This window comes from Protopterus annectens, chromosome 9.part0 (assembly GCF_019279795.1).
Source record: "Protopterus annectens isolate FY-2018-M chromosome 9.part0, PAN1.0, whole genome shotgun sequence".
NCBI lineage: Eukaryota > Metazoa > Chordata > Ceratodontiformes > Protopteridae > Protopterus > Protopterus annectens.
The window spans coordinates 1751999666-1752024784 of NC_056743.1; the positions used below are offsets into that span (position 1 = coordinate 1751999666).

At 38.1% G+C, this 25119-nt stretch overlaps 1 protein-coding gene across 8 annotated transcripts in view; it reads right to left on the minus strand.

The window, feature by feature from the left end:
* The window catches only part of DOCK6 (dedicator of cytokinesis 6), a 2991519-nt gene that overhangs the window by 632279 nt on the left and 2334121 nt on the right, over window positions 1–25119 (minus strand). For all 8 annotated transcript variants that reach the window (XM_044084603.1, XM_044084600.1, XM_044084599.1 and 5 more), the window contains one exon: window positions 9062–9146. In XM_044084603.1, the coding sequence (XP_043940538.1) occupies window positions 9062–9146 (85 nt within the window). The remainder of the gene's footprint in view (window positions 1–9061; window positions 9147–25119) is intronic.

A 25119-nucleotide genomic window follows, 5' to 3' on the forward strand; every position in this document is an offset into this window, starting at 1 on the left:
GATGACTGATGTGGTCAGATTTGAATAGGGATGAGGAGATGCAGGGTAGAGTACAGGAACGGGCTAGGTTGATAAGGAGCTGGCTGAGGATATTACAGCCTCTAGTGGGTAGTTTTACTATCTGCTCTAACTCACTGACATTTAACAAAGTCCAGAAAACACTGAGCATATTCATTCTTAGAGGTTTAAATAAGGCAGTCAGTGCTTCGGTAATTGAAATCCCCTAGCAAGGAGGCATTTGGCCTGATATATATTAACCCCTAAATGGTGTTAAGGAAATTTCCACAATCTTTTCGTACACTGATGGGGGATCTGCAGATAGCAATGAAATAACAGTTAGATTTGTCAGTGGCTACTTGCCCCTCCAACTTACGATGGTGGGCAATTTGACATGAGGTGATTTTACTTCTAAGAAATACAGATATTCCCCCATAGGTACCTAAGAGCCTGAAGGGATAGTAGGTGCTAAACCCTGGCATAGAGGGAGTGCTATCATTGCACTGAAACCAATGTCTCGGTAGCTAGACAAATATTAATGCATTCCAGTTGCAGGAGGGTCTCAAGTTCCTGCATCCTTCTACTTAGACTCCTATTGTTGAGCAGTGCCTTATTGTTGTCCAAATTGGAGCTTGTGTTTGCTATGTAATGTCCAACACAGGGACTCTGCTTAAAAAAGGCACCGTGGGGCAGCACAGACGTTAAAGTCATCCCTGGCAAAACAAAAAGTCTTATCTCATCCCAGACTGATACATAGTGTATCCCCTTAGAAAGGTACAAATTACCTTGTCTTGGTATCTAGGCACCATTCTAGGTAAAGGGAAGATGGTACTAAAGAGTAGTAAGTTCAAACGTATCTCTCTGCATGTCCCTCTGGGTGCAGTGCCTCAGGTCACTCATTCCCACATGGGTAACCACTAGGTCACAGTCATACCTGCCTGGTTTAAGGACCCTTGTGGTACCACTGATCCTGGCACCATACAAACAGCTTACAGTCACCCGTCACCCTGTTCTTGTCCATTCCAGTGAATGTGGAGTCTGTACAATTATAGCATAACTACATAATCACATATGTTTAAAGCATTTCCCTTGCAGAAACTGACTTGGTTGGCCTTATGAGCCTATGTCTGCTGTGTGGATTTACAGTACATGGGTGTATAGAAGGAGTATTTGTTGCCTTGTGTGCTGGAGGCTGGGATCTTTTAAAGTTTGTTCTAGGAGGCTCTGGCAAAATTTTCTTTAGTCCAGCATAAGGTATGAACATTGCAGTGCAATGTGACTGATGTGGTGCTGTTGATGCCAAAATTCATCTCTCGAGCTTATGCTTGAGATGAATTTGTTGGCATCCATGTTTTGAACACACAATGAGCTGGTTATGGTGACATACCAGATCGTAACCTTCTATAATAAGCAGAGACCCACTGGTTAAGTCTGGTTAAGTGACTTACTCAAGGTCAAACAGTGTTCAAATGAATGCCGTGAGGATCAAACTCTGTACCAAAGGACATGACTAGTTAACAGCTCACAGTGTTATCCTTCTGTGCTAATTTCCAGACAAAAGTTTCAACATCCTCACCCTTGATGCAGAAAGCAACTTATGCAGGAGCTTTAACACTTTACACTAGCTAACAAAGAAAAAAAAATTCACAAAGAATCAAACCCTTGACATCTAAACTATAGACAAGAACACTACCACACAGCTAAACTAAACTTATCAGGACATGTTGTCAAGGAACTGAGGGAGATAAGGTTAAGCCAAAAAGCAGGAATGACAGAAGATCTGGTTAAAATACAGGAGTAAAATATATGTAAATAAGTCAGTACAAGAAAAACATGGAAATGTGAATCTGGACGTAAGTTAGTTCTATTCCTGTTCCATCCCATCAAGAGCACACTTTACATACAAATGACATTTACTTGTGTATTTATTTTTAATTTGTTAACTAGGTATGTGGACTGATCCAGGGACTTTCTACACCCATAACTAGGATTAGCACTTAACAGCTGAAGTGCATTTATTTGGCATACTGCAAACAATATAGAAAAAAACAAACTAAACTAAACTTTCATGACACGTCCATAGTAAAAACACAGAAATGTGTGAAATGGGATGCACTACATCTAAAACTTTATGACCAAAGAATACTATGAGCAGTGAATCTAAAACTTAGTAACAGCAAATGGATAATCATTTATCATAATAAAGTCTTAGTTCCAGTAAATCCCATTTCACATTTTTTATATTTACATTTGTATTGCAAACAACATAAACAAAGCACAAAGTTTTAAACACTGCTTAGAGCAATCATTTAAACATAACAACCCATTGTTAAAATGACAGAGAAAGTTAGGCTTCAGTACTTTTAAACTAGATTAGAATATAGCAATAACGCATGCCTGGGTGTGGGTAATGCTGGATTTACCCACAGTTGGTGTGGTTTGGTCACGAGGGTGAAGCCCGAGTGGCCAAACAAAGACAATCGTGGGTAAATCCAGCATTACCCACACCCAGAAGCGGGTTATTGCTATTATACAAAGACATTATTTAAGAAAAAAAATAATTACTTTTCTTAAATAATGGCATCTGCGGTGGTGGTGCTGCGGTAGCGTTGTTGCCTCATAGCAAGAAGTTGTCCCATTCGATTCTCAGCTAGAGTGTCTTCTGTGTGGAGGCATACGTGAATGGGGCGTGCCTTTGTTGAAGGTTGTGCATCAGGGCTGGTAACCCGGTAAGTAAAAATCCACTACCAATCATTAGCAGACCGGAGTTCCACTGTGGCGACCCCTAACCGGGAAAAGCTGAAAGACACAAACAAACTTTTCTTAAATAATGGCACTGTATAATGCCTCCTTGCTGCCCTTCCGCAGCTGTCTGGTATTCTGCGGCATTTCTGATGTACTGCGCATGCATATGCTTACGCAGTACATCAAAGCTGTGGGTGGGAGCAACAGAGAAAGCAAGATCTCCGTTGCTTTCTACAAACTGTCGCACTATGTTAAAGGAGTTTAACATAGCGAGACAGTTGTAAAAAAAGCAACGAAGAATCTCCATTGCTTTTTTTAAAGCTGTCTCGTTATGTTAAACCCATTTAACATAGCAAGACAGCTTTAAAAAAAGCAACGGAGAAAGGAAGATCTCCGTTACTTTTTTTAAAGCTGTCTCACTATGTTAAACTCCTTTAACATAGCAAGACAGTGTGCAAAGGAAACCTTGCATTCTCCGTTGCTGTAAAAAAGACATACTAATGGAAAAAGTCCGGGAGACCGGACCTTTTTCCATTAGTATAAGTCGGATTTACAACGTGCACGCTGACCAATCAGAGTGCACATTTTAGAATATTAATGGGCAGTTATTGTATAATATGGATGTTTATCTACCAACAAGACATGAATGTAACCCATATGTACTGAGATATATTTTCAACAATCCAGCCATCGTGTCAGCTTAATGAGACACCCTCTAAACTCTACCATTACAAATACAGTTAGGGAAACTGCTCTCTTGTTTTGCAAATGACATTTTCCAAAGTAGGTTCATAAGTAGGTACTAGGCTATCTGCCCGAAGGCATTTATAAACCTAGCCAGAATGTGTTGGCTTTCGACGCCCCCTTAGATTAGTTCCCTGTGCCTCTGTCCAGCAGAGCCACTGAAGTGATCCCCGAGGTAAACTTTCTGTTTCCCATCCACTCGTCAAGAATTTTTTTGAAGAGTGTTAGCGAGGAGCTCTGCCTAATGTAGACTGGGATCTTGTTCCAAAGCATGGGAAGTCTCTGGGACAGGAATCTATCCCTCCAGCACGTCCTATTTATTGTTGTGGTGAGGTTTAGATCCCTAGAGCGCGTGGCTCACAGGGATAAGGTTTTCTTTAGGTGGAGCATGTCTATCAATTCTGGGTTGGACATGGCCTTGTATGTCAGGCAGAGATCACCTCTGAGTAGGCAGTATGCAACAGAGTACAGCTGTAATTTCTTCAGTCGAGCTGCATAGGGCATCTGTTTGAGGCCAGTGATCCTCTTGGTGAGGTACTTCTGTGGTCTTTCCAGCTGTTGGAGGTGTCTTGTATGGTACATCCCAAATGGGGCGTTGTACTCTATGATGGGTCTGATGAGTGATGAGTAGAGGGGCACAATGACCTCTTTTGATCTGGATGCAAACCCTTTTGTGATTAGGTGGGCCACGGAGAAGGATTTTCTAACTACTTTGGCAATGTGATTATCAAAGGTGAGATTACTATCTACTTGGGTCCCCAGACCCCTTATTACGTCCGTATTGAGGGGATTACCACCTATGTGGTAGTTTGTGGGTACTTTGTTTTTTCCAAAGGGGATGACTACGCACTTTTTGGTATTTAGCTTGAGGCCATGATTTTGACACCAGGTATCCATCTCAGTGAGACCCTTTCGGAGGATGTCTATGTCAGCCGGAGAGTCAATTATAGCGCCTAGTTTGCAGTCGTCTGCGAACTTGGTCAGCCATAGTCCTCCTGTGCTTGCCTGTACCTTTTAGAAGTATATGCAGAACAGGAGGGGTCCTAGAACTGAGCCCTGGGGAACTCAACTTGTAACCGGTTTACAGTCGGACCTAGCTCTCGCAACTCTCACCATGTGGGTTCTGTCCGTGAGCCAGTTGGCAACCCATCTTGTGATGTAGGGGTTTATGTTCAGGCTGGTGAGCTTGTCTTTAATACCAAAATGGGAGAATGGAGAATGGTGTCGAAGGCCTTTGCGAAGTTTAGGTAGGCTGTGTATACCACCTTTCCCTCGTCTATAGCCTTGGTAACTGTCTCAAAGAAGTCCACCAGGTTTAGGAGGCATGATCTGCCCTTAACAAAGCTAAACTGGGTAGGGTCCAGTGTTTGGAGATTGCCAATGTCTCTGTTAATGAGTTCCATGATGATGCGCTCCATAGCCTTGCAGACCAAACTAGTCAGGCTTATAGGGTGATAGTTCCAGGGTCTGTTGTGGCTCCACCTTTGTGGAGCGGAATAACCGCTGCTGTGCGCCACTCTATGGGTATGAAGCCTGTGGAGAGGCTGAGTTTGAACAGTGTGTTTAGGTGAGGGGTTAGTTCGTCTTTGAGCTCGTGTAGGACGCAGCCTGGGACACTGTCCGGTCCCACTGATGCTGTGTTTTTGGCTTTGGAAAGGGCTGTTTTATCCTGAGTGTCTGTGATTTCAGGGACTCTACATTCTTCTGGTATGGTTATGGGCCCTCTTGGGGTTGAGAGGGGGGGTGAAGTTTGCGCCGAACCTGTCTGCCAGGATGTTGGCGATATTGGTCAGTTCAGTGTATTTTGTGCCATTCTGCACTAACGCCGAGCAGATCTGAGCATTGCCACTTAGATTCATGACATAGTTAAAGAATGCTTTGTGGTGATCTTTGGAGTCACTGGCAATTTTTCTTTCAAAGCTTCCTTGGATGATTTTATGAAGGATTGTAGTTTCTTGCTGATACTGATCAGGGTCGTCTTCCCTTCTTGGGATTTTACTCTTTTCTGTACTAGTTTCCTCCTTCTATTGTATAGCTTGTTTATGGCAATAGTCCACCAGACTGGTTTACTTTTCTTGGAGGAGTGAGTCTTGGTTTTGCTTAGGATGGCATGATCCAGGCATTCTTGTAGGTGCCCGTAGAATGCATTAGTAAAGGATTTTGCAGCTTGGACAGTGTTATCCTTCAGCATGGGGGCTTTGAAACTTTCCACCTCGGTCTTAAGTAACGTGAAGTTTGCTTTTGAAAAGTTTTTCATGGTGGTTTTCTTGTCCGGGGGTGGGGGCGGAATGTGGATATCCAAAGTGATTTGTTTATGGTCAGATCTAACCAGCGAGGGGTTGACCTCTGGTGTGGAACACCAGTCGCCCATGTTGGTGATGACCAGGTCCAATATTTCACCTCTGGTGGGAGTGTTGACCAGTTGAACCAGGGTGTTTGAGTTTATAAATTCTATGAAATGTTGGGCAAGGGAGTTAGTACTTGAGTAGTTCTCCCAGTTAATGTTTGGGTAATTGAAATCACCCAATATTAGGGTGTTTGGTAGGACCTTTATGTTTCCCGGTGTTTCCAGAAATGCAGAATGAGGGTCCTGGGACATGGTGGGTGATCTGTAGCAAGCTACAATTTGAATTGCAGTTTTGGCCATTGTTAGTTGCACGTGGATGATCTCTGAAGCATCGTGCTGTGCCACTAACCTGGAGGTGTACGTATCCTTGATGAATATGGATATGCCCCCGCATTTTGTATTTTGGTTTGGGTTCTGTGGCCGAAATGTATGGTATGAGTTGTAGCCTGGTAGTGCTGGGGTGCTCTCTGAAGCCTTAAACCAGGTTTCTGTTACTGCCCATATATCGATTTTCTCCATACTGAGGAGTTCCTCGAGTGCATGCATTTTGAGGTTCAGACTTCTGGCATTGAGTAGCATTACCCTCAGTTTTTTGTTACTTGTGCTATTTACGGTGGTGGGTTTGTCTTTTGAGCCTTGCCTAAAAAAGGCACTATGGGGGTGGCAAGAGCCTTGGCCAGTATTCAAAAGCCTAAGGGTGACAGGTGCAAGCTGTCTCTAGTGAAGCAGCGTGGCTTGTCGAGCATGTCATCTCAAGTGGACAAACACAGGATCCCTCTTTGAATGACACCAGAATCTTAGCCAATTGTTGAAATTGAGAATTTTTCTTTATACCGTGGTATCATTCTTGGTGAGGGCTGGATGCTACTCAGGGTCAGGGTCATACCGGCCTGGGATACATGATCAGACAGCACTTCCATGTCTCTTTTCATGTAGTCCAGAGAGGTACGGCTCAGGTCATTCACACCAACATGGACAATGACAGAGTCATATTTGTACTTGTTCTGTAGTGACCTGAGTGCTTGTTTTATGTGGTGGATCCTGGCGCCAGACAGGCAGCTAACAGTAACCTTCTCCTTATTCAGCCTAGTGAGTGGGACGTCAGTGTGCCTGACTATAAAGTCACTTATTACTAGTATGTTGGGTATGTTACTTTGCCTTAAGGGTTGTGATTGCATGGCACACTGGTTTTGTGAAGTATGTGTTTCATGGTTTGTGTTGGGGGGTGGAGGTTGGTTGGATGTTTGCTTTGGAGGTCTCTGTTGGTTTTGCAGATTTTTATTTAGAGCCTCCAAGTACATTTTCATGTATTTATGTGTGTTTTTTTCCAGTGCTGCTTTAATGGGTTTATGTGAGACTGGTGGTGTGATGCAAGTATTTCCATTCTCCTCCTATCTCTCTGATCCAGTCTTTGGTTGTGAGAGCTTAGCCTCCAGTTTGGCTGTATAATTGCATCTCTCGCATGTATTAGTGTTTGGTGGTAGGAGGAGGGGGTTGTCTGTGTACATGAGGCAGTTGTAACATTGCCTCATGTACACAGACAACCCCCTCAACAACAAATTGCCTCATGTACACAGACAACCCCCTCAACAACAAATTGCCTCATGTACACAGACAACCCCCTTAATAACAAATTCACAGACAAAGCATCAAGCAAATAAAAAAAGAGCTGGAGCCAGTTTCTCTGCATGTTTCTTTCTCCTAATACCTGAACTACAACGAGAGAAAAAAGTTAGAAGTAAAAGAAATTGTGAAAACATTGATTAAACAGTCTGCATTCTGCATTACAATATTAGGCTACAGACCAATGGGGCCTTTATAAGCTTAGCCATGCAACCCAAATGTATCCCATGAGTTATTGCACCTCAGAGGTTATTTTAAGGGGTTACATTAGTTAGTGCACGATTTAATGGCTGCTTCTGTTCATCAGCGACAAAGGTGCAAAGCCAAGGTGAATTTCTGATTTCTCATCCTGGTCCAGGCTGTGTTCAATAGAGTCAGGGAAGGGCTGTCTGCATCACATGGATGGGAAGCCTGTTCCAGAAAATGGGGATTCTCTGAGATGGATACCTGCCCCACCAACATGTTCTACTTAAGTCGCAAGCAAAGTTTAAATCCTCAGATCTAGGAGTTCTGGTGATGTCCATTTTGCAGATATGCTAAATGTCCATCAAAGCGGGATCCAAAAAGCCTTGTATGCCAGGCATAAATCTCCTTGCAGCAGTCTATATGAAACAGAGTACAGAGATGGGGCTTTGAGGTGATCTGCACAAGACATTGTGTCTGCACCCTGTATTCTTTTTGTGAGAAACTTCTGTGGGCATTCCGGCTGTTGAATGTACAGGTACATACAGAGCAGGGGGTTGTTCTCATTGTTCTTAATGATGGGTCTGATGATGGCTGAGTACAGTGGCGTGAAGACTTCCATGGACAACTTCCATTTGAGTGAGACAGAATTATTTTCTTACAGCCCTAGTAATCCGTCTTTTGACAAACATTCTATCTCTATGAGTCCCCAACATCCCTGACTAATGTGTCTGCTTTTAGGGTTTTTTTTATATCAATGAGGTAGCTTCCCTGGGTGGCTTACTTCTCAGAAGGTACTATTATGTATTTCTTGGCATTGAGTTTTAAGCCGTGGCTTTGGCACCAATCATTTGTTTATGTTAGGCCTTCCTGTAATATGTTAGTATCTTGGGGAGGGGGTTCTATGATCATCTGCTTACTTAGTAAGCCAGAGACCCTTGACATTAGCCTTGAGTTCACACAAATAGATGCCAAAGAAGAGCAGACACAGCACAATGCCCTGGCGGACTCCTCTGGTGATTGTCTTCTTTGTGGAAGTGGTCTCTCCAATCCTACTTTCCTGGGTCCTGTCTGTAAACCAGCTGGCTATCCACTGAGTTACATAGGGGTGTATGCCTAATTCCGTGAGTTTGTTTACAATACCAAAGTGCTGGGATACTGTTCATGTAATTACACAGCATTAAGTGCAGTCAAGTGTTTAAAGGCATACAGGCTCAGAGTTACTGGAGTCAAATTTATCTCCTAACTTAACATCTAAGCAAGTAAATTCACCCTCTTCCACTTGGTTAAGCCCAGTACTGTTAGGAAACTGGGGTGCATATATTTAAAGAAAAGGAGGTGCCACACACTTGTCAGTCTTTACTGAATGGGCCACAATAACCTCCAAGTTCTATAATAAACAAATAAGTGTACACTGCCTACTTGTCCACTTTGTCAGTAGTTTGTTTCCAATGGGTAATGTTCTTCCTCCAACGCACATTCTCCTGGTTTCCATAAGGACTCCTCTCTGTGAAGGAAAGTACAAAACAGCAGCATTATTATTAATACAAAATTTTCATGTTTATACTTTTTTTCTGGTCATTTTGCTTCACCATTCTTTATGACTAAAAACTACAATGTAATTGCGACAGTATTGCATAAACAACTTTAAAAATCTGATGAAAGAAAACAGCAATTTCCACAAAAGCAAGTATCAGCATGTGACTTCTGGTTGAGATTACAAAGAAGAGAATATGACATGCAGACTTGTCAGGAAGATGAATGCACATTTTTACAAATGTATTATTTTTAAGATACAAATTGCCGTTTCACCTGCTGATGTCTGAGCCTCACCAGGCTGAGCTAGTGAAACTACTGCTGCTGCTACAACCAGAATAATTAAACGTCCACTCTCAAATGCCAACTGAAAATAACACATGGTTATGCTTCTAGCACTGGATGTAAACTGTGCAACTGCTGCTCAACTGAGAAAATGGTGCATCAGCCACATTAAGGACATATCGGCTGAGAAATGTATGACCTTAATGTGGTGTAAATCTGAACAAAAAAACCTAGACTAAGTGAATTATGTCTTTCTGAATTATAAAGTAACTTTTGTAATACTATAGTTTACATAAATAATTAGACTACTATATATACTGCAAGCTCTGTTACCTTTTTGTAAGATAAGACAGGATTTTTTGATAATGGCAACCCAACACCTGAATGAGAAGACATATGCACACCTACTTGATTAAGATACTTTTGAGCTTTATTGTGATGCTTTACAAATCAGCTGCACACATGACAGCAAAAAGTACTCCCTCAAACTTGCATTTCAGCATCTCTACTAAAGTGCATGATGATACTGCTACTACTAGCTTTCACTCAACCACAGTAGTAGGGAGATAGACTTCACACTGATTAACAACTTAATTTAGCTATCCCATTACTAAAAGAAACTGCAATAAGAGAAGCAGTGATACTGTCAGTTTGAGTAAAATTCAGTTACAGTCTAAGTACACTGCCTGGATGCCAATAAAGAAGAAATTTAGAGAACCTGAAAGAAAACCAGAAAAGGTAAAGAGAAAACAATGTCTAAAAATAATCCTTTAACTGTTTAGCAAAATGCAGTTCAAGCTTCAGCTCTGGGACAAGAGATGGCTTCCAATAATTTAGGGGAAAAATTAATTTCCTGAACATATTGTATATTTCTTTCATTTATCATGCTTCCTACAGAATGGTCTACAAGTGAAACTTATGACTAAGTTTACCATACTGTTCTTCTTTATAATTTCTATTAATTACAAATTAACATCATCCTGCAAATGCATTTTGAAATAACCCAATTGTTTCTTTTGGCAGAATTTTCTATAATGTCAGCCTTGTTTATTTATGTTTTGTCTTACTTTGTAAATTAAGTTGCTTTGTATTGTTTATAACTAATTGATTAATGCTCGTCTCTCTATATTGCGGAGCTTTTCTCCCTGGGCCTCCACTGAAAATGGACTCTTTTTGGCACAGTGGACCACCCTGGTAAACAAATGTCAATAAATAAATAAATTAAATCAAATGAACACAAAGGTTTTTAAAATAAATGAAATATTGAAAGGAGTAAATCAATGTAAATAACAAAGGCTGGAAAAAGGAGCTTTAACTAGCTATTCAAATGAAATGATAAAATAAATAAAACTTCTGATTTTTGCAGTTTTATTTATTTGACATTTGTTTACTGGTAAAGTCTGAAAGGATAATATTCCATTTTCATCAGAGGCTTGGGGAGTTATAGTTTAAGTAAAATAAAATTACAAAGCCTAATACAGAAGAATAACATATTAACTAACTAAAAATTCAGTGTGAGCTCATACAGTGGGAACCTAGACATACATAGTGCAAATATTTGGACAAGTAGAATAAAGTGAAAAACAATAGGCTGGCTCTGAATGAAACTTCTCAATTAAAGCTGTTTCAAAAGTGGTAGAGTTAGAAGACAGAGTGCACAGGGAAATTCTGAGATTTTCTGCTGAACCAGAGAAACTGTAAAGACCAGACTATATTAATTTTATGAAAGCACAAATAAGCAACTGGACTGGTATTCCACAGCAGGATTTGTCAACTGAAAGGGTACATCAAATGTATGCTCCAAACCTGGCCATGAGAAAGCAGACAGCACCTGTATTTGCAAAGATGTAATCCTACCAGAAGAAAGAGCTGATCCTGACAAAACTGCAGAAGAATGGAAAAGTGTTACAAAACTGGAGACAGCAGTGTGTTTGTGGAAAATGATTATTCACTGCACACATGGCAGAAGAGAAGCAAAATTATCCCAGCAATCAGGGAATGTCAATTGGCAGTTACAAGACTTAAGCTGCTGTATCCTGATGTATTTAGAATATTTTTTGCTCGAGGATTAGACATTTTTGGATGGGAATCGGGCTAAGGGGGAAATAAAGTTTATCCAACAAAAACTGAGCCAGCACACAGAAGGGATCTCCATTTCACATTCTTTAGATAATAAAACTCATAGAGAGACTGTTCAATTTTCAAAAGGAAACCATTTCAGGGACAGAAAAAAGCAAGAGAGTTGACTAGAAGAATCAGGAGTGCCTTGGACTTGATCCAGAGTCTGGTATTGGGAGAGGGAAATGAAAAAGATCAACAACTTAAAGAAGTGTTATGCATATATGAAAACACTTGTATTGTTTATGAAAAAAGGCTTACCTTTGCCTGGTTCGAGCAACCTTCTTTTGGATTCTACTGTTGTCTTATTACCATATCTGGATTTATTCACATTGCTGTTTTACATGCATCAAGAAGACCAGCAACACTATAATTAGTGAATAAATGAAAGACTTGCAAGAAAAAGTGACCAAGAATAACTGGACTTTTATTGACTTTATTAAATGTATGGGTAGATTGTAAAGCATATACCCCACTTTATGTCACTAATGTTTAGAAGGACATTAAAAGGGAAAGAAAAGTAACTAAGTAAAACAATTTTTGTTCTTATTAGTATTTGTAGAATACATTTCATAATATAAACTGCATGTTATATATAACTGCTTTACTATGTAGAAATGCTTGCTATATAATATAAGCAGTTTTGTGTAGTGTGTAGCCGGGAATTTTAAAAGTGGGGAAGTCTTTTCAGTGACTCTTATATGTGTTAAAGATATTAAAGTAAACCAGTATGATTTTGGTTGTAAAAATGTAGACTTTACAGTATAACAATACAAAGGTTTGACAAAATCAAATTTACTGCGAATCTGCTGTGATCTTGGGCTGCTAAGGGTGGAGGTGGGGTATAAAAGTGCACTGATTGAATTATATGTAGATATTTTATTTTTCAAGGGGGAATGTGATTAATGCTTTTGGCTTAAGCTATAAACAAGTGTTTTTTATAATCAGGTAGGCTTGAAAAATATGACAAAATAATGAAGGCAATGAAAAACGCCAAGTTTCTTACATCTGCAACTGTATAAGCTTATTTTTTTCCATTAGCAAATGTTTGGTTGGAGTCAAAACATCCTGCAGCTGAAGGCAGTTATACATTCTGTTTGGATTTAAATGGATAAAGATTCATTGCTGATTACTTTTATGTGGAGACAAACTGTCTACAGATGTGATCAATTAATATTAAGAGTTCTGAGCATTCTTTGCTGACAGAAATGCAAAATTTAAAGGTACAATGGCAAACAGTATGAAAAATAAAGATTGAAATCATAGGAAGTAAATGATATATAGCAGCTTTGCTAGCAACCTTAATACTTCAATGTATTTCATAGAAAAAGTTAGAGTTTAGTTTAAATTAAAATTAGCCAGTACACCTTTTCTTAGGGCTGAACGTTAATGTTTTCTGAAAGCATACAAACTGTTTTTCACAAATGGGAAGGAAACAGAGATAAGAACTGAACAAACAGTAATAAGTGGGAACACAGGCTGTAGCAAGTACATTAGCATGGATAACATTAATTTTTGGTTAGGTTATGCATATGGACGCAGCTGTTGATTTGGGGCAATTATTCCTATTTGAAGGATCAAACCATTTTTTTAAATGTATATAGTTTTGTGAATTTGTTCAACAGGGGATGGAGGTGTTCTGAAAATATTTTCAGTTTTTATTTTGATGGCTGTCATTAAAACAAACCGCCATGAAAATGTGACATAGGTTCAATTGGATGTGAGAAGAAACAATTGTATAAAATATCAGCCTGCAAAACATTACTGTGCTTATATAACACAAAAATTGGAAAGACACATTCGAAAAAACTGTTATGTATAACAAGTGGGAACAATAGCTTTTCATCACAATGGCTGTGCTATCCAGATTATACTGGAACGTAAATGGCCTTACATGTATAGACAAAAAGTATTGAATTATATTAAGAAATGCAGAGTGTAAATAGCAATGATGCAGGAGACATACTTGGAAAGAAATAAGCTTGTGAAGTTGACATTGAAAGGATTTCAGAATGATATTCAGCAGAATATCAGGGATGAAGAAAAAGGGAGGTAATTATATAAACTGCTAGAGAAGCTCCCATAGTGACAGAAGAGGAAAAAGACAATAAAAGTAGACTTATGGTAGTAAAGAGTTATTTACACGGGAGGAAGATTATGCTGACATGTATTTATATCCAAGAAATGTAAAACGGCTGCTCGTTGGTCCCAGTAAGCTGATAAAAGTCCACAAAGTTGCTGTAAAATACTCGGAGTAGTACTATTTCCAAATAAAAACTGAAAAGATTTTAACGCTATTTTTAATAAAAAACAAAAGTGTTTTCGCTACAGACACAGCTGTAGCTTCCTCAGAAGTCAGATTTCAAATGGTGCCGCCAAAAATCCACATATATAGTCACGTCATTCCACGTAGACTAATTAATTAAAACCTAAAAGGTACACAGTGAAAAATATATTCCTAGTCTAAATATTAGTTAAAAACAACATAAATTAAACACACCTAATGTGTGACAATCATACCTCATATCAATATTTTATTTTACAACATTTTATGTTTCATTTGATATTAACTTACTAGTTATTGTTTTTCACACATTGTAAATAAATAAAAATTTTATTGAGTATGTTAATATTGATATGAGGTATGATTGTCACACATTAGGTGTGTTTAATTTATGTTGTTTTTAACTAATATTTAGACTAGGAATATATTTTTCACTGTGTACCTTTTAGGTTTTAATTAATTAGTCTATGTGGAATGACGTGACTATATATGTGGATTTTTGGAGGCACCATTTGAAATCTGACTTCTGAGGAAGCTACAGCTGTGTCTGTAGCGAAAACGCTTTTGTTTTTTATTAAAAATAGCGTTAAAATCTTTTCAGTTTTTATTTGGAAATGGTACTATGAGTATTTTACAGCAACTTTGTGGACTTTTATCAGCTTACTGGGACCAACGAGCAGCCGTTTTACGTTTCTTGGTTTAAATTTACTTAGTATGTATTTATATCCCACTAAAAATTGCTATTATGAAGCTTAAGAAAATTTTAGGAGAAATAATCAGCTTTCAGCAGGAAATATTACTTATAAGTGGGGACTGGAATTTGATTTGCAATAGTGAGGATGTATCGGGGGGATATAATAAAGAGGGTAGTTTTCTGAAGAAATTTATGAAAACATTTGGTATTGAAGATATGAATTCAGCTGTAGGAACTCAGAAGTCAGACAGAATTTACAAATTTTTCCCACGGTACAATAAATGGGTTACAGCAGACAAAAATTATATTTCACAAGAACATGAGTATTTCATTGAAAGCTTCGGCACATCCAATAACTATTTCAGATCATGTACCAAAACTGCGATAAAAGTCCTTATCCTGTTAATCACCCCTCCCTTATTTTCCACCTCTTCTCCCTAATTCTCATTTCTGTCCTTCTACTGCACAACATCCTTTCCAACATAACCACTTTTTACTAATATGGTCTGACACTCCTCTGCCTTCTTCACTTATTAACTATTGTCTTCTGTCCTACTTACAAAATTAAAATCTATTATTAATTCTCTCTCTATAGGACTCCCTCATGATCCACTCCCACTAACACCCCCTCCCTAAATTCTCTACTGCCTTCCTCACTTATCAGTTCTGGACATCTGCTGTACTACTTGAAACTAAACTCTATTATCAATTCAGCCTCTACTGTACTCTCTCAGCACCCACTTCCACTAACAGCTTACCCCTTTCCACTACTAAACGGCTGATCTGACCTCTTTCAACCACCTCTCAAGGTTGTGTCACACTTGCATCCACCTGTGGTAACCACAATTTGTATACAATGTCTTCTTTGCCTTCATATTTTGTTACTGCATTTGTAGAGTATCTTATTGTATAAGGCATTTACTGTAAAATGTATTATTATATAATTTTACTTTGGAACTTTTCTCCCTGGGCCTCTGCTGAAAAAAGGCTTCAACCCAGTTGGACTAACCCAGTCAATAAATGGCAAATACATAAATAAATAAAATAAGACACTGACACTTTCCCGTCTACCTGGGTAGTGGAAATTATCTGAGTGTTATTAGGGAATATATAAATATCTTCAGAATTTATAGCTAGTGAGTTGGATAAAATGAAAATAGAGTTTTAAAAATAGGGCGGAAATAAAATAGAAAGAGATATGGTTAAGAGGCTGACAAGGTTAAAGTACTGGATAATAACAGGAATTTCAGAGAACAAGAAGAGACACAAATGCAGAATGATAAAGTGAAACTAAGGAAGTATCTCAATAATATGCATTAGTTTAGAAAGACTGCAGTTAACCAACTATTTTTTGATAACTCCAGAGAATGAAAACTTTTAGCACAAGAACTTAGGAAACAGAAAGTAGAAAGGGCTGTCACCAAACTTAGGGAGTCTATAACAAGAAAAATAACCATGGCTCCTGCAGAGGTATTAGAGACATTCTGGAAATTATATAAAAATGCATTTGAAGTAGAGAAATGTGGAAATCAGTAAAGAGCACAAATGGAAATATTTATGGAAGACTTAATTATGCAAAGGTTAGAAGCAGATGAGGCTCAACAACTAACAGTTAAGAAAGGAGGAGATGAGATAAAAATGGTGATGTATAATCAATCTTCAGGAAAGTCTCCAAGAACAGATGGTATTCACAGGGGAGCCTGGACATTAGGATGGCTGAACGTTTTAAAGATATGGAAGATTTTATTTAACAGTATTTTAAAAGAAAAGGGAAACACCAACATCTTGAAAGAAAGTTAGGGTGGCTGTATTACCTAAAGATGACAAAGACCCAGCTTCATATAGACCCATTTCAATTTTAAACCATGACTATAAAGCATTTATATTTATGCTATCTACACAAATGGCAAAGATGTTGCCAAAACCTAATGGATATGGATCAATGTGACTTTGTGGAGAGGAGGGAAACATCTAACATTTATAGGACAATGATGACCCACTACTATTGTTGGTAGGCCTTGATGCAGAGACAGCACTAGAGAGAGTAAATTGGGATTTTACGAATAGGCCAATGGAAGCACTTGCATACACTGATACAATAATAAGACTAATTATGAGAATATGTGATGGATTGGAGGCAAAAATTAAAGTGGGAGGGTTTCTCTCTGATACGTTGAACCAAGCAGAGGTGTCTTCTTTCCCCTTTATTTGCTTTATACCTAGAGCCACTGGCAAAGAAAATAAGGGACTTAGAAATGCAAGTATACAATTGGTATGGTAAACAAGAAAAGTTGGTTTAATTTGCGGATGATGTTTTCTACCTCATAAATCCAGAAAAGGAAATTTCACTGTTGTGGAACATTTTGAGACAGTTTCAAGTCTTTTCAGTATATAAAATTAATGAATATAAAACAAAGGCTACAGCTGTAAATTATGCACCCACACACAAAAATTGGTTCAGAAGTACCCATATTTAAGGGGACATGATAATGAAGTATTTAGAAGTATAGAATAAAAGAGGTCTCTACTATGGCTGCTAAGGATATATGAGGAGAGACTAAACTAAAGATAACAAAAACTGAAAAACTGGAAGCTTTTGTTTATGGATACAGATAGTAAGAAACAAGCAGTGAAAATGTTTTCAATCCTTTAGTTTTATACAGAGGTCAGGCATATTTTTTATCAACCAGAGGTGAAGTTGTGCGCAGTAATTAATACACATGAATGAATTTATCTGAGATGGGAAGAGGACAAAAGTTAAGTAGGATAAGATGATTCTTCCAATAGAACAAGATGGCTTACGATTTCCTGATTTGAAGGGCAATTTTACAGCTGCACAGTTAAGGCTCATGCATATACATAACACAGACAGACACTTGTTATCTAAAATGGAAAGGGATGCTGATGAAGGGGGGGGGGTCAAGAAATAGAGAAAAAGTGGGATTTTGGATAGCAGATCCTTAAGGAGAATAACAACCATAAAAATATATATTCATAAAGAAGAAGAATGTATTTTAAGAACTATATCAACACAAGAATGGAAAAATTAGATTTTGCCAATACAGATGACTACAAGCAAGGGTACAGAAAATAAGTAAGAGGGGGATGGAATTTACTGGAGAAAACTGGCAAAGGAACCAATATATTAGGAACAAGTAACTAGAGCAGGAAAGGTAAAAGAGTGGGATGTGGCAAAGAAGACATTTGGATTGCAACCTAGACTCTGCCTTCCTTACCAGGGATTGATATCAGAGTATAGACAAAGAGAAAGGGATAGAGGAATATTAAGTGAAAGATCTTCTCTGGTAGAATTTTAGTTGAATGTAGAGAAGCTGTTATTTCTAAAAGGGATAATCAGTAGGTATATAAAATATTAAATTATAACTATAACAATCAATCAGGGAGGTTAGAAAAGATTGGAACCAGAGATAGGAAAAGCAGTTTACAAGAGAACATTGGAAGGAGATATATATGGCTCCCAAGAATGTAAAAAAGTCCAGAAAATGTAGTAGCTTTGTTTGGAAGTACTTGAATATGTATTTCTATACCTAAAGAAGACTTCAAAGAATTTTGCCTCCAGTAAATAGTTAATGTTGGAAGCATGATGAGGAAGAATGAGGTAACTGGAACATGTGTTCTGGGATTTTAATGAGTTGGCAATTTTTTTTAATTCCCTACAGAGTACTCTGTCAAAAAATTTGGGGTTGGCAAATCGTTGAGAGTAAGGATATTATTATTTTAAGCTGGGACACTGGATCTGAGTTGTCTAGATATAGTAAGGCCATAATTTTAATTCTGTTGGCTGCCAAAAAAGTAATTACTAGAAAATGGAAATCAAAGTCTAAACCAGCTGTTTTTGAAGTACTGAATATTATAAAAGAGATAAAAGAACTGGAAGTGAGAGCTACAGAAAATGAAAGGAGCACATTACGTAGAAATAAATGGAAATTGTGGGAACAATACAGGCAGAACAATGTTCAGGAGGAGTAAAGTTTAAGGGAAAGCAGGAATTCAGCAACTTACATAATGCTGGAAGATCTATAGTTACAAAGAAAATATATGTGATATACCATCAGACATTACAGCAACATCTAACCTTAAACATTTCAAACTCACACTAAAGAAACACCTCTTAAAAACAAACATCTGCACCTGCTTCAAATAAATGTAGAAACGCTCATTCCCCGTCCACCTCACCTCCACCCCTCCTTCCACCCCCTAAATCCTTTTTTCTTTCCTCCATCCGCCTATATACTACCCTCCTCTCATCTTTAAACTACCTCTTTTTCCTGACTAACTCCAAATCTCACTAATTCACTCATCCCAATTTGACCTTTGCATTCTTTTATTTTTACTCTACAAAGGTCTACCTACACATTACCTAAATAACACTAAAAACATCCACCTCAACTAGACCCTCTTTAAAACCATACCACTAGCCCTCCAACTTTTCAAATTAAATAGACTAACCAACTTTGCTGCCAGTGATCTCAGATATTAAAAACCTAACTGCTGTATGCCATCCAAGCTGTCTTGTTCACCTGCATGTAAATTAAATAACCTTATCTACACTAGTCAAATGTTTTCTTTGTAATTCTCAAATGAAAATGTAAACAAAATGTTTTACTTTGTATCTCAAGTCAAAAATATTTACTCTGTATTTCTCTAATGTAAATGTAAATCAAATGACCATTGTACCTATGCTTTGTCAAATGTTTTACCTTACATGTTGTTAACTGTAGTAGTTTGTGGAGCTTTTCTCCCTGGGCCTCCACTGAAAATGGGTTCCTGACCCAGTCGGACTTTGCCAAATAAACAAATAAATAAATAAATTACTAAATTACTAATTACTAAATTACTAGGCATTATTATAGATGAAAACCTTAACTTTGACCTACACATAAACAATAACCCATCAAAAAACACACCAAAAGCTTGGTATGCTCTACAGGCACCAATACTTTCTTAGCCTCTCTACTAGACAAACCCTTGCAACTACCTTTTTATTAACCTCTCTCCTTTATGGTGTCCCTCTCCTCACTAATATCCAAAATTCTACAAAATCCAAACTTGCTATGTGTTACAACAGAATAGCAAAATTTGCCACCAAGGCTAAATTCTCATCCCACCACTGTAAGTCACTGAAACAATTAGGGTGGCTGGAACTCCCCCACCATCTCTCATTCACCCAACTAACTACTGTGCACAAAATAATCTGCAGACCCACAGACTGTCCTGCTCTCTTAACTTTACTTGCCAAATACCATCCCAATAGGCATCTAAGATCTGAAAATCATCTACTTCTAAAAGTAGATAAGCCCACCTTACCTGCTGGTCAACTCCTCTATTCATTCACTGTCCCCAAACTATGGAACTGACTTCGACCTTCTATAAGAAACACAGGCAGCACCACCACCTTCAAACAAATACTGAAAAATCATCTCAACTCTTCCTGGCTATGTTCCTGCTCTATAACCTAACCTCTTCACTCTCCTTATATGATTACTAAACTCCTATGTCTTTTGCTACTAGTGACTAATGCTACTTTCTCCATACTTATTTTTATCTTCACTTGCTAATACTGGTACAATAATACTGATTACTATATCTCTGTTTATACCACTCTGATTGAATTCATTGAATTCTGCTTTAATGTATATTTTTCTGTATATATTACTGCAATCAAACAAACTAGATTCCTGCTTTTGTGTATATATTCTGTATACTTTACTATATTTACATTTACTATCTGTAACACTGTTTCTACTTCTGCACTAATTAATGTTTATATTTTTTCTGTATCTCATTGGAGCTTTTCTCCCTGGGCCTCCACTGAAAGTGGGCTCTTTTAGGCCCAGTGGACTTCCCGGTAAACAAATGTAATAAAGTAAAATAAATAAATAAAATAATGTATGTAAATGGAAAACATGTTAAAATGATTTATTTTCTTTTCTGTTCATGTATGCTTGCCTATGTCTTCAGTAATAACTCAATAAATGTGTTAAAAACAGTAGTAGGTCAAATGTTTGGTCATACTAGCCTGTACTATGTGGTAACTGGTGCAGACACTGTCAAAGATTCATACCACCCACCCAAGGAAGATAATCCATATAACACTCATCTCAGTGTAACTTCTCCATCTTTTAGGTTTCTAATACCATGACGGGAATGGACCCCATTCCTACGTCAAAGTATGACTGACATTCTTGAAATTAGTATTGTTTCAGTCTTTGATGTTAGCCAAAAGTACTATTTGCAGCACCTGAAACATGCCCAGAAATGACTCCTTCTACAATTCATATGGAGTTACATGTATCGGTAGTATATATAAATAAGATTGTAAATTCTTGTTTATGAGACCTACTGCTCTTACTACTACAGGAACTGTCTGGATATCCTTCTTCCACATTGCCCTCATTTCTGCCTGCAGATTCGGTATTTTATGGCTTTCTGCCTCTCTGTACACAAGACAATGCAATAACTGGGTGTAGCCACTTTAATAATCAATTCTACTTTTATCTTCTTTTCATACACTACTATATCTGGTTTTCTCGTATCTGTTTTTTTGAACTGTTAGTTATGGGTGATCCCATGTGATATAAACTTCATCATTTTCTATAATGCTTTGCAGCTCTTGCTTCCAATGCTTTTCAGCTACTTCAATACTGTAATGTTAACACAATCCTCAGTGCAACAATCTTGCCACATTATTATGCTTTTCAGTATATGGGACCTCTGCCATTAGTGTATCATACCCAGCCACAAGATAATGCAACTGTTTACAGTTCTGTTTCACAGAACCTGTATTGGTCTGTTTCTCCCACATATTCAATGGGCTATGGAATCCCATGCGCAAATAGTCCATTATTCAAGCTGCCTTTATTAACTATTCATCTTTTAGTTTAAATTCAACTTTCCTTAACCACTCCTACATCAGGTTCTGATTGACATGAGTTTTCTATACTTGCAACAATATTTATCCATTTTCCACATTTCTTGACTTCTCATCTGCTCCTTCTTCATTTGCTGCCTGATTTTTGGTTTGATTTTCAATCCTGGTTAACACCAATATGCTTTGGCTAAACTAAGAAGAGAGGTCATCTTAGACTTTTTCTCATGTTTTAAATCTTTCACTCTGTTTGGATCAGGTGAGGTCAGCAGATATGTATTTAGTCCTACAATTGCAGATATATATATGTAATCAGTTTCGAGGAAGCCTATATCTCTTTCAGAATGAGGAATATAAAATACAGTTACACAGTGAATTTTATATATCATTTGTTAAGAATGGAGCATTTTTCTTGTTTTCCTGTCCAACTGATCCTATACCTTTTGTGGTCAGTCAGTCACCCCATAACTGTAAGTTAGATCAGGAAGAACAAATTGCTTTACAGCATGGACTTTATTCCTAGATGTCAGGGCTGTTTTGAGTATTAATTTTAATCTTCTAAAATGTTCCTAACCAAGTTATGTTCATGTTTGCTCATATAGCATTGACGACCCTTAATCTATACCCAAACATTTATACATTCCCTCCTGCTCACGTTCCTTTATTTCACATTTTTGTCCCAGACTGATATTTTCTTAGAACTGCAGCTTTCCTGCTTTAAATTGTGCTTTTGCGCATTTATCAAGACTAATTGTCAAGACTTTGTTGTCTTCAGCTCCTCATCTGATGAATTATACAGTTGTAAATCATCCACAAAACTAAGAGTAGTTTTTACACTTTGTTTTTTTGGGATCCAAATTGTAACCAAGACCTAATCTGTTAAGTAAACAGCTTAATGGGTTAAGGGTACGAAAAAGAGCAGCGGTGACAAATAGTCACCTTGGAATATTCCATTTTTAACTTTTATCCCATGGAAAATAATGTGTCTGTTATCGTGGCTTAGCTGCAAAGTGGTTTGTCACTGTTTCATGGTCAGTGCAATGTAATTGATCAATGTAGGGTGCATCTTGTACATTTTTAAGTACTCCCTTAGACATGAATGTGGGATGCTGTCAGATGCTTTTTTGCAATCTATCCATGCCATTTAGAGTCCTCCCTTTTTTACAAATCTCCATTATAAATTTATTGAATAACAAATGATTCTTTGTCCCAGATTACTTTCTTTTGTTACCTTTTTGTTCTATTGCCATGATCATGTTTTCTTCTAAATGACTATAAACTCTGTCAGCCTCAATTCCAGTATATAGTTTATACATCGTAGGATCGTCTATAGTTTTTTGGATAGCATGCAGGTTCTTTGTTAAGGGGGAGTACTATTTTTTTCCTGTTGACCAGAGTAGTGTCTGTTTAGGATGTGTGTAAAGTAGTTCTTACTCGGGGCTAAATTTTCACTTAGTTAAGTACTGCATCTGGGCCTGGAGTTTTCTGCTTATGAGTTTTACTTAATTTTATTTCAATTTCTTTGACTTTTACTTCATCCCATTTAATATCCTGTACATTTGAACTTCTTAGTGTTTCATTTAAGTTTGCCACCTCACAGCAAGAGGTTCACCAGTTCGATCCTCAACTGGGGTGCCTTCTGTGCGGAGTCTGCATGTCCTCCCTGTGGTCACGTGGGTTTCCTCCGGGTGCTCTGGTTTTCTTCCACATCCCAAGTAGGGGGACTGGACACTCTAAATTGGCCCTAGGTGTCGACACTGTAAAACTCCGCTGTCAATCATGAGCGGACAGGTGATCCGCTGTGGCGACCCCTAACCAGGAAAAGCTGAAAGAAGAAGAAGCGTTTCATTTAAGTTTTATATCTATTTAGCATCTCTGTTATACTCCACAGGGTCTTCATAAATACGTATCCAAAACATGTCTATTTCTTCTTTTTTGGTAGTGTTTCTAGTCTTTTTGCTTTGTTTCCCAGTTCTCTATAAAACTTTTTTGGATCATCAGTCAATCGTTTATTTTGTACTTTTCCTTTATTTTATCTGCATATCTTGTAAACTTTTTGCTGCCAGTGATGGGATCTTTAATTTATTTCCAATAGTGCATAATGGATCCTGGTCAGTATTGATACTGTGCATTACTTTTATCACGTTTGTCTTTTTAAGTATTTTTGTTGATCTATTACCTCTTCTATCAGTGACACTTTGCCTTAATTGCCTAGTTTTCCCTGTTCAATACTTCCATGACTGCATTTAATTTCTTCCATTCCCTTATTGCTCTGTGTTTTTGTGGTAAAACGTTATCCATTAATAATTTAGCTGGTCAGTAATATACCCTATTTACTTCTGTAATATCACATGAATTTCTGTTAACAGTCTTGATTACTGTGTTCAGTTTTATCAGACTTCTAACATTTTGGGTCTTATTGACTTTCTGTAATCAATTTCATTCATTGATCTTAATGGCCATCCACCTCTATTAAATCAAGCAACTCTTCCCTTATATAATTTTCTTCTAAACTGAGAGCATTCTACAGAAAGTTCTAGAACATCTTCCTGGGGCATATTCTCTTCAGCTGCTTCCTGCATCATTCATTGCTCTTTCATATGGACCTTATCAACAAAGACATAGGTGACCTTCCAACTTTTGACCAGATGCAATCTGGCTTCATTAAGGGCAGATCATGCTTATTAAACTTGGTAAACGTCTTCAAGAATGTCACCAAAGCCCTGAATGAAGGCAAAACAGTACATACACCCTATCATGACTTAGCCAAGGCTTTTGACACAATCCTCCACTAAGCCATCATTGATAAACTCCTCCAGCTAGGAATTAACCCATACGTCACTAAATGGGTTGCCAACTGGTTCACCAACAGAATGCATACAGTCAAAGTTGGGGATTTCACTTCTACCAGCAGACCAGTTACCAGTAGTGTACCACAAAGATCTGCGTTGAGCCCCCTACTGTTTGGAATCTATTTCTCAAAAGTCCAGATGAAAACAGGTGGCATGTGGCTTACCAAGTTCACTGTTGACTGCAAACTGGGTACAATCATTGAGTCTCCCAATGATATTGACATACTACAAAAAGAGCTTACATAGACAAATGACTAGTGATAAGCCACAGACTTAAACTAATTGCAAAAAAATGCATTATCATCCCTTTCGGCAAAGGGGAAGTAAAGAGATTTGGAAACACAGGTTGATAGCAACCTTAACTTCAATCACCATGTGCCCACCGTGGTAAGGAAGGCCTTCTATGTTTCACATCTCATAAGTAAGGGCATTACATCCAGAGTTAAAAATGTTATAACTCCCATGTACTCATCCCTCATCAGACCACTAACAGAGTATAATGTTCCCTTCTGTATGGAGCTCACCAGACACCTGCAGCAGCTGGAAAGACCTCACACATTTCTCACCAAGAAAATTCAGGACCTTCAACACATGACCTATACGGACAGATTGAAGGCCTGTCACTGTACTCTGTATCTTATAGGCTGCTGACAGGTGACTTGTGCCTGGCCTACAGAGTAGTCTTGGACCCTGCCCTAATGGAAATACTGCACATCCGCAAGTCAAATGGGACAAGATTCACTTGCTCTAGAGATCTTAGCCTAGCCTGTGGCATTAACAGGATATGCTGGACAGACAGACAGGTCTCCCAGAGACTGCCAC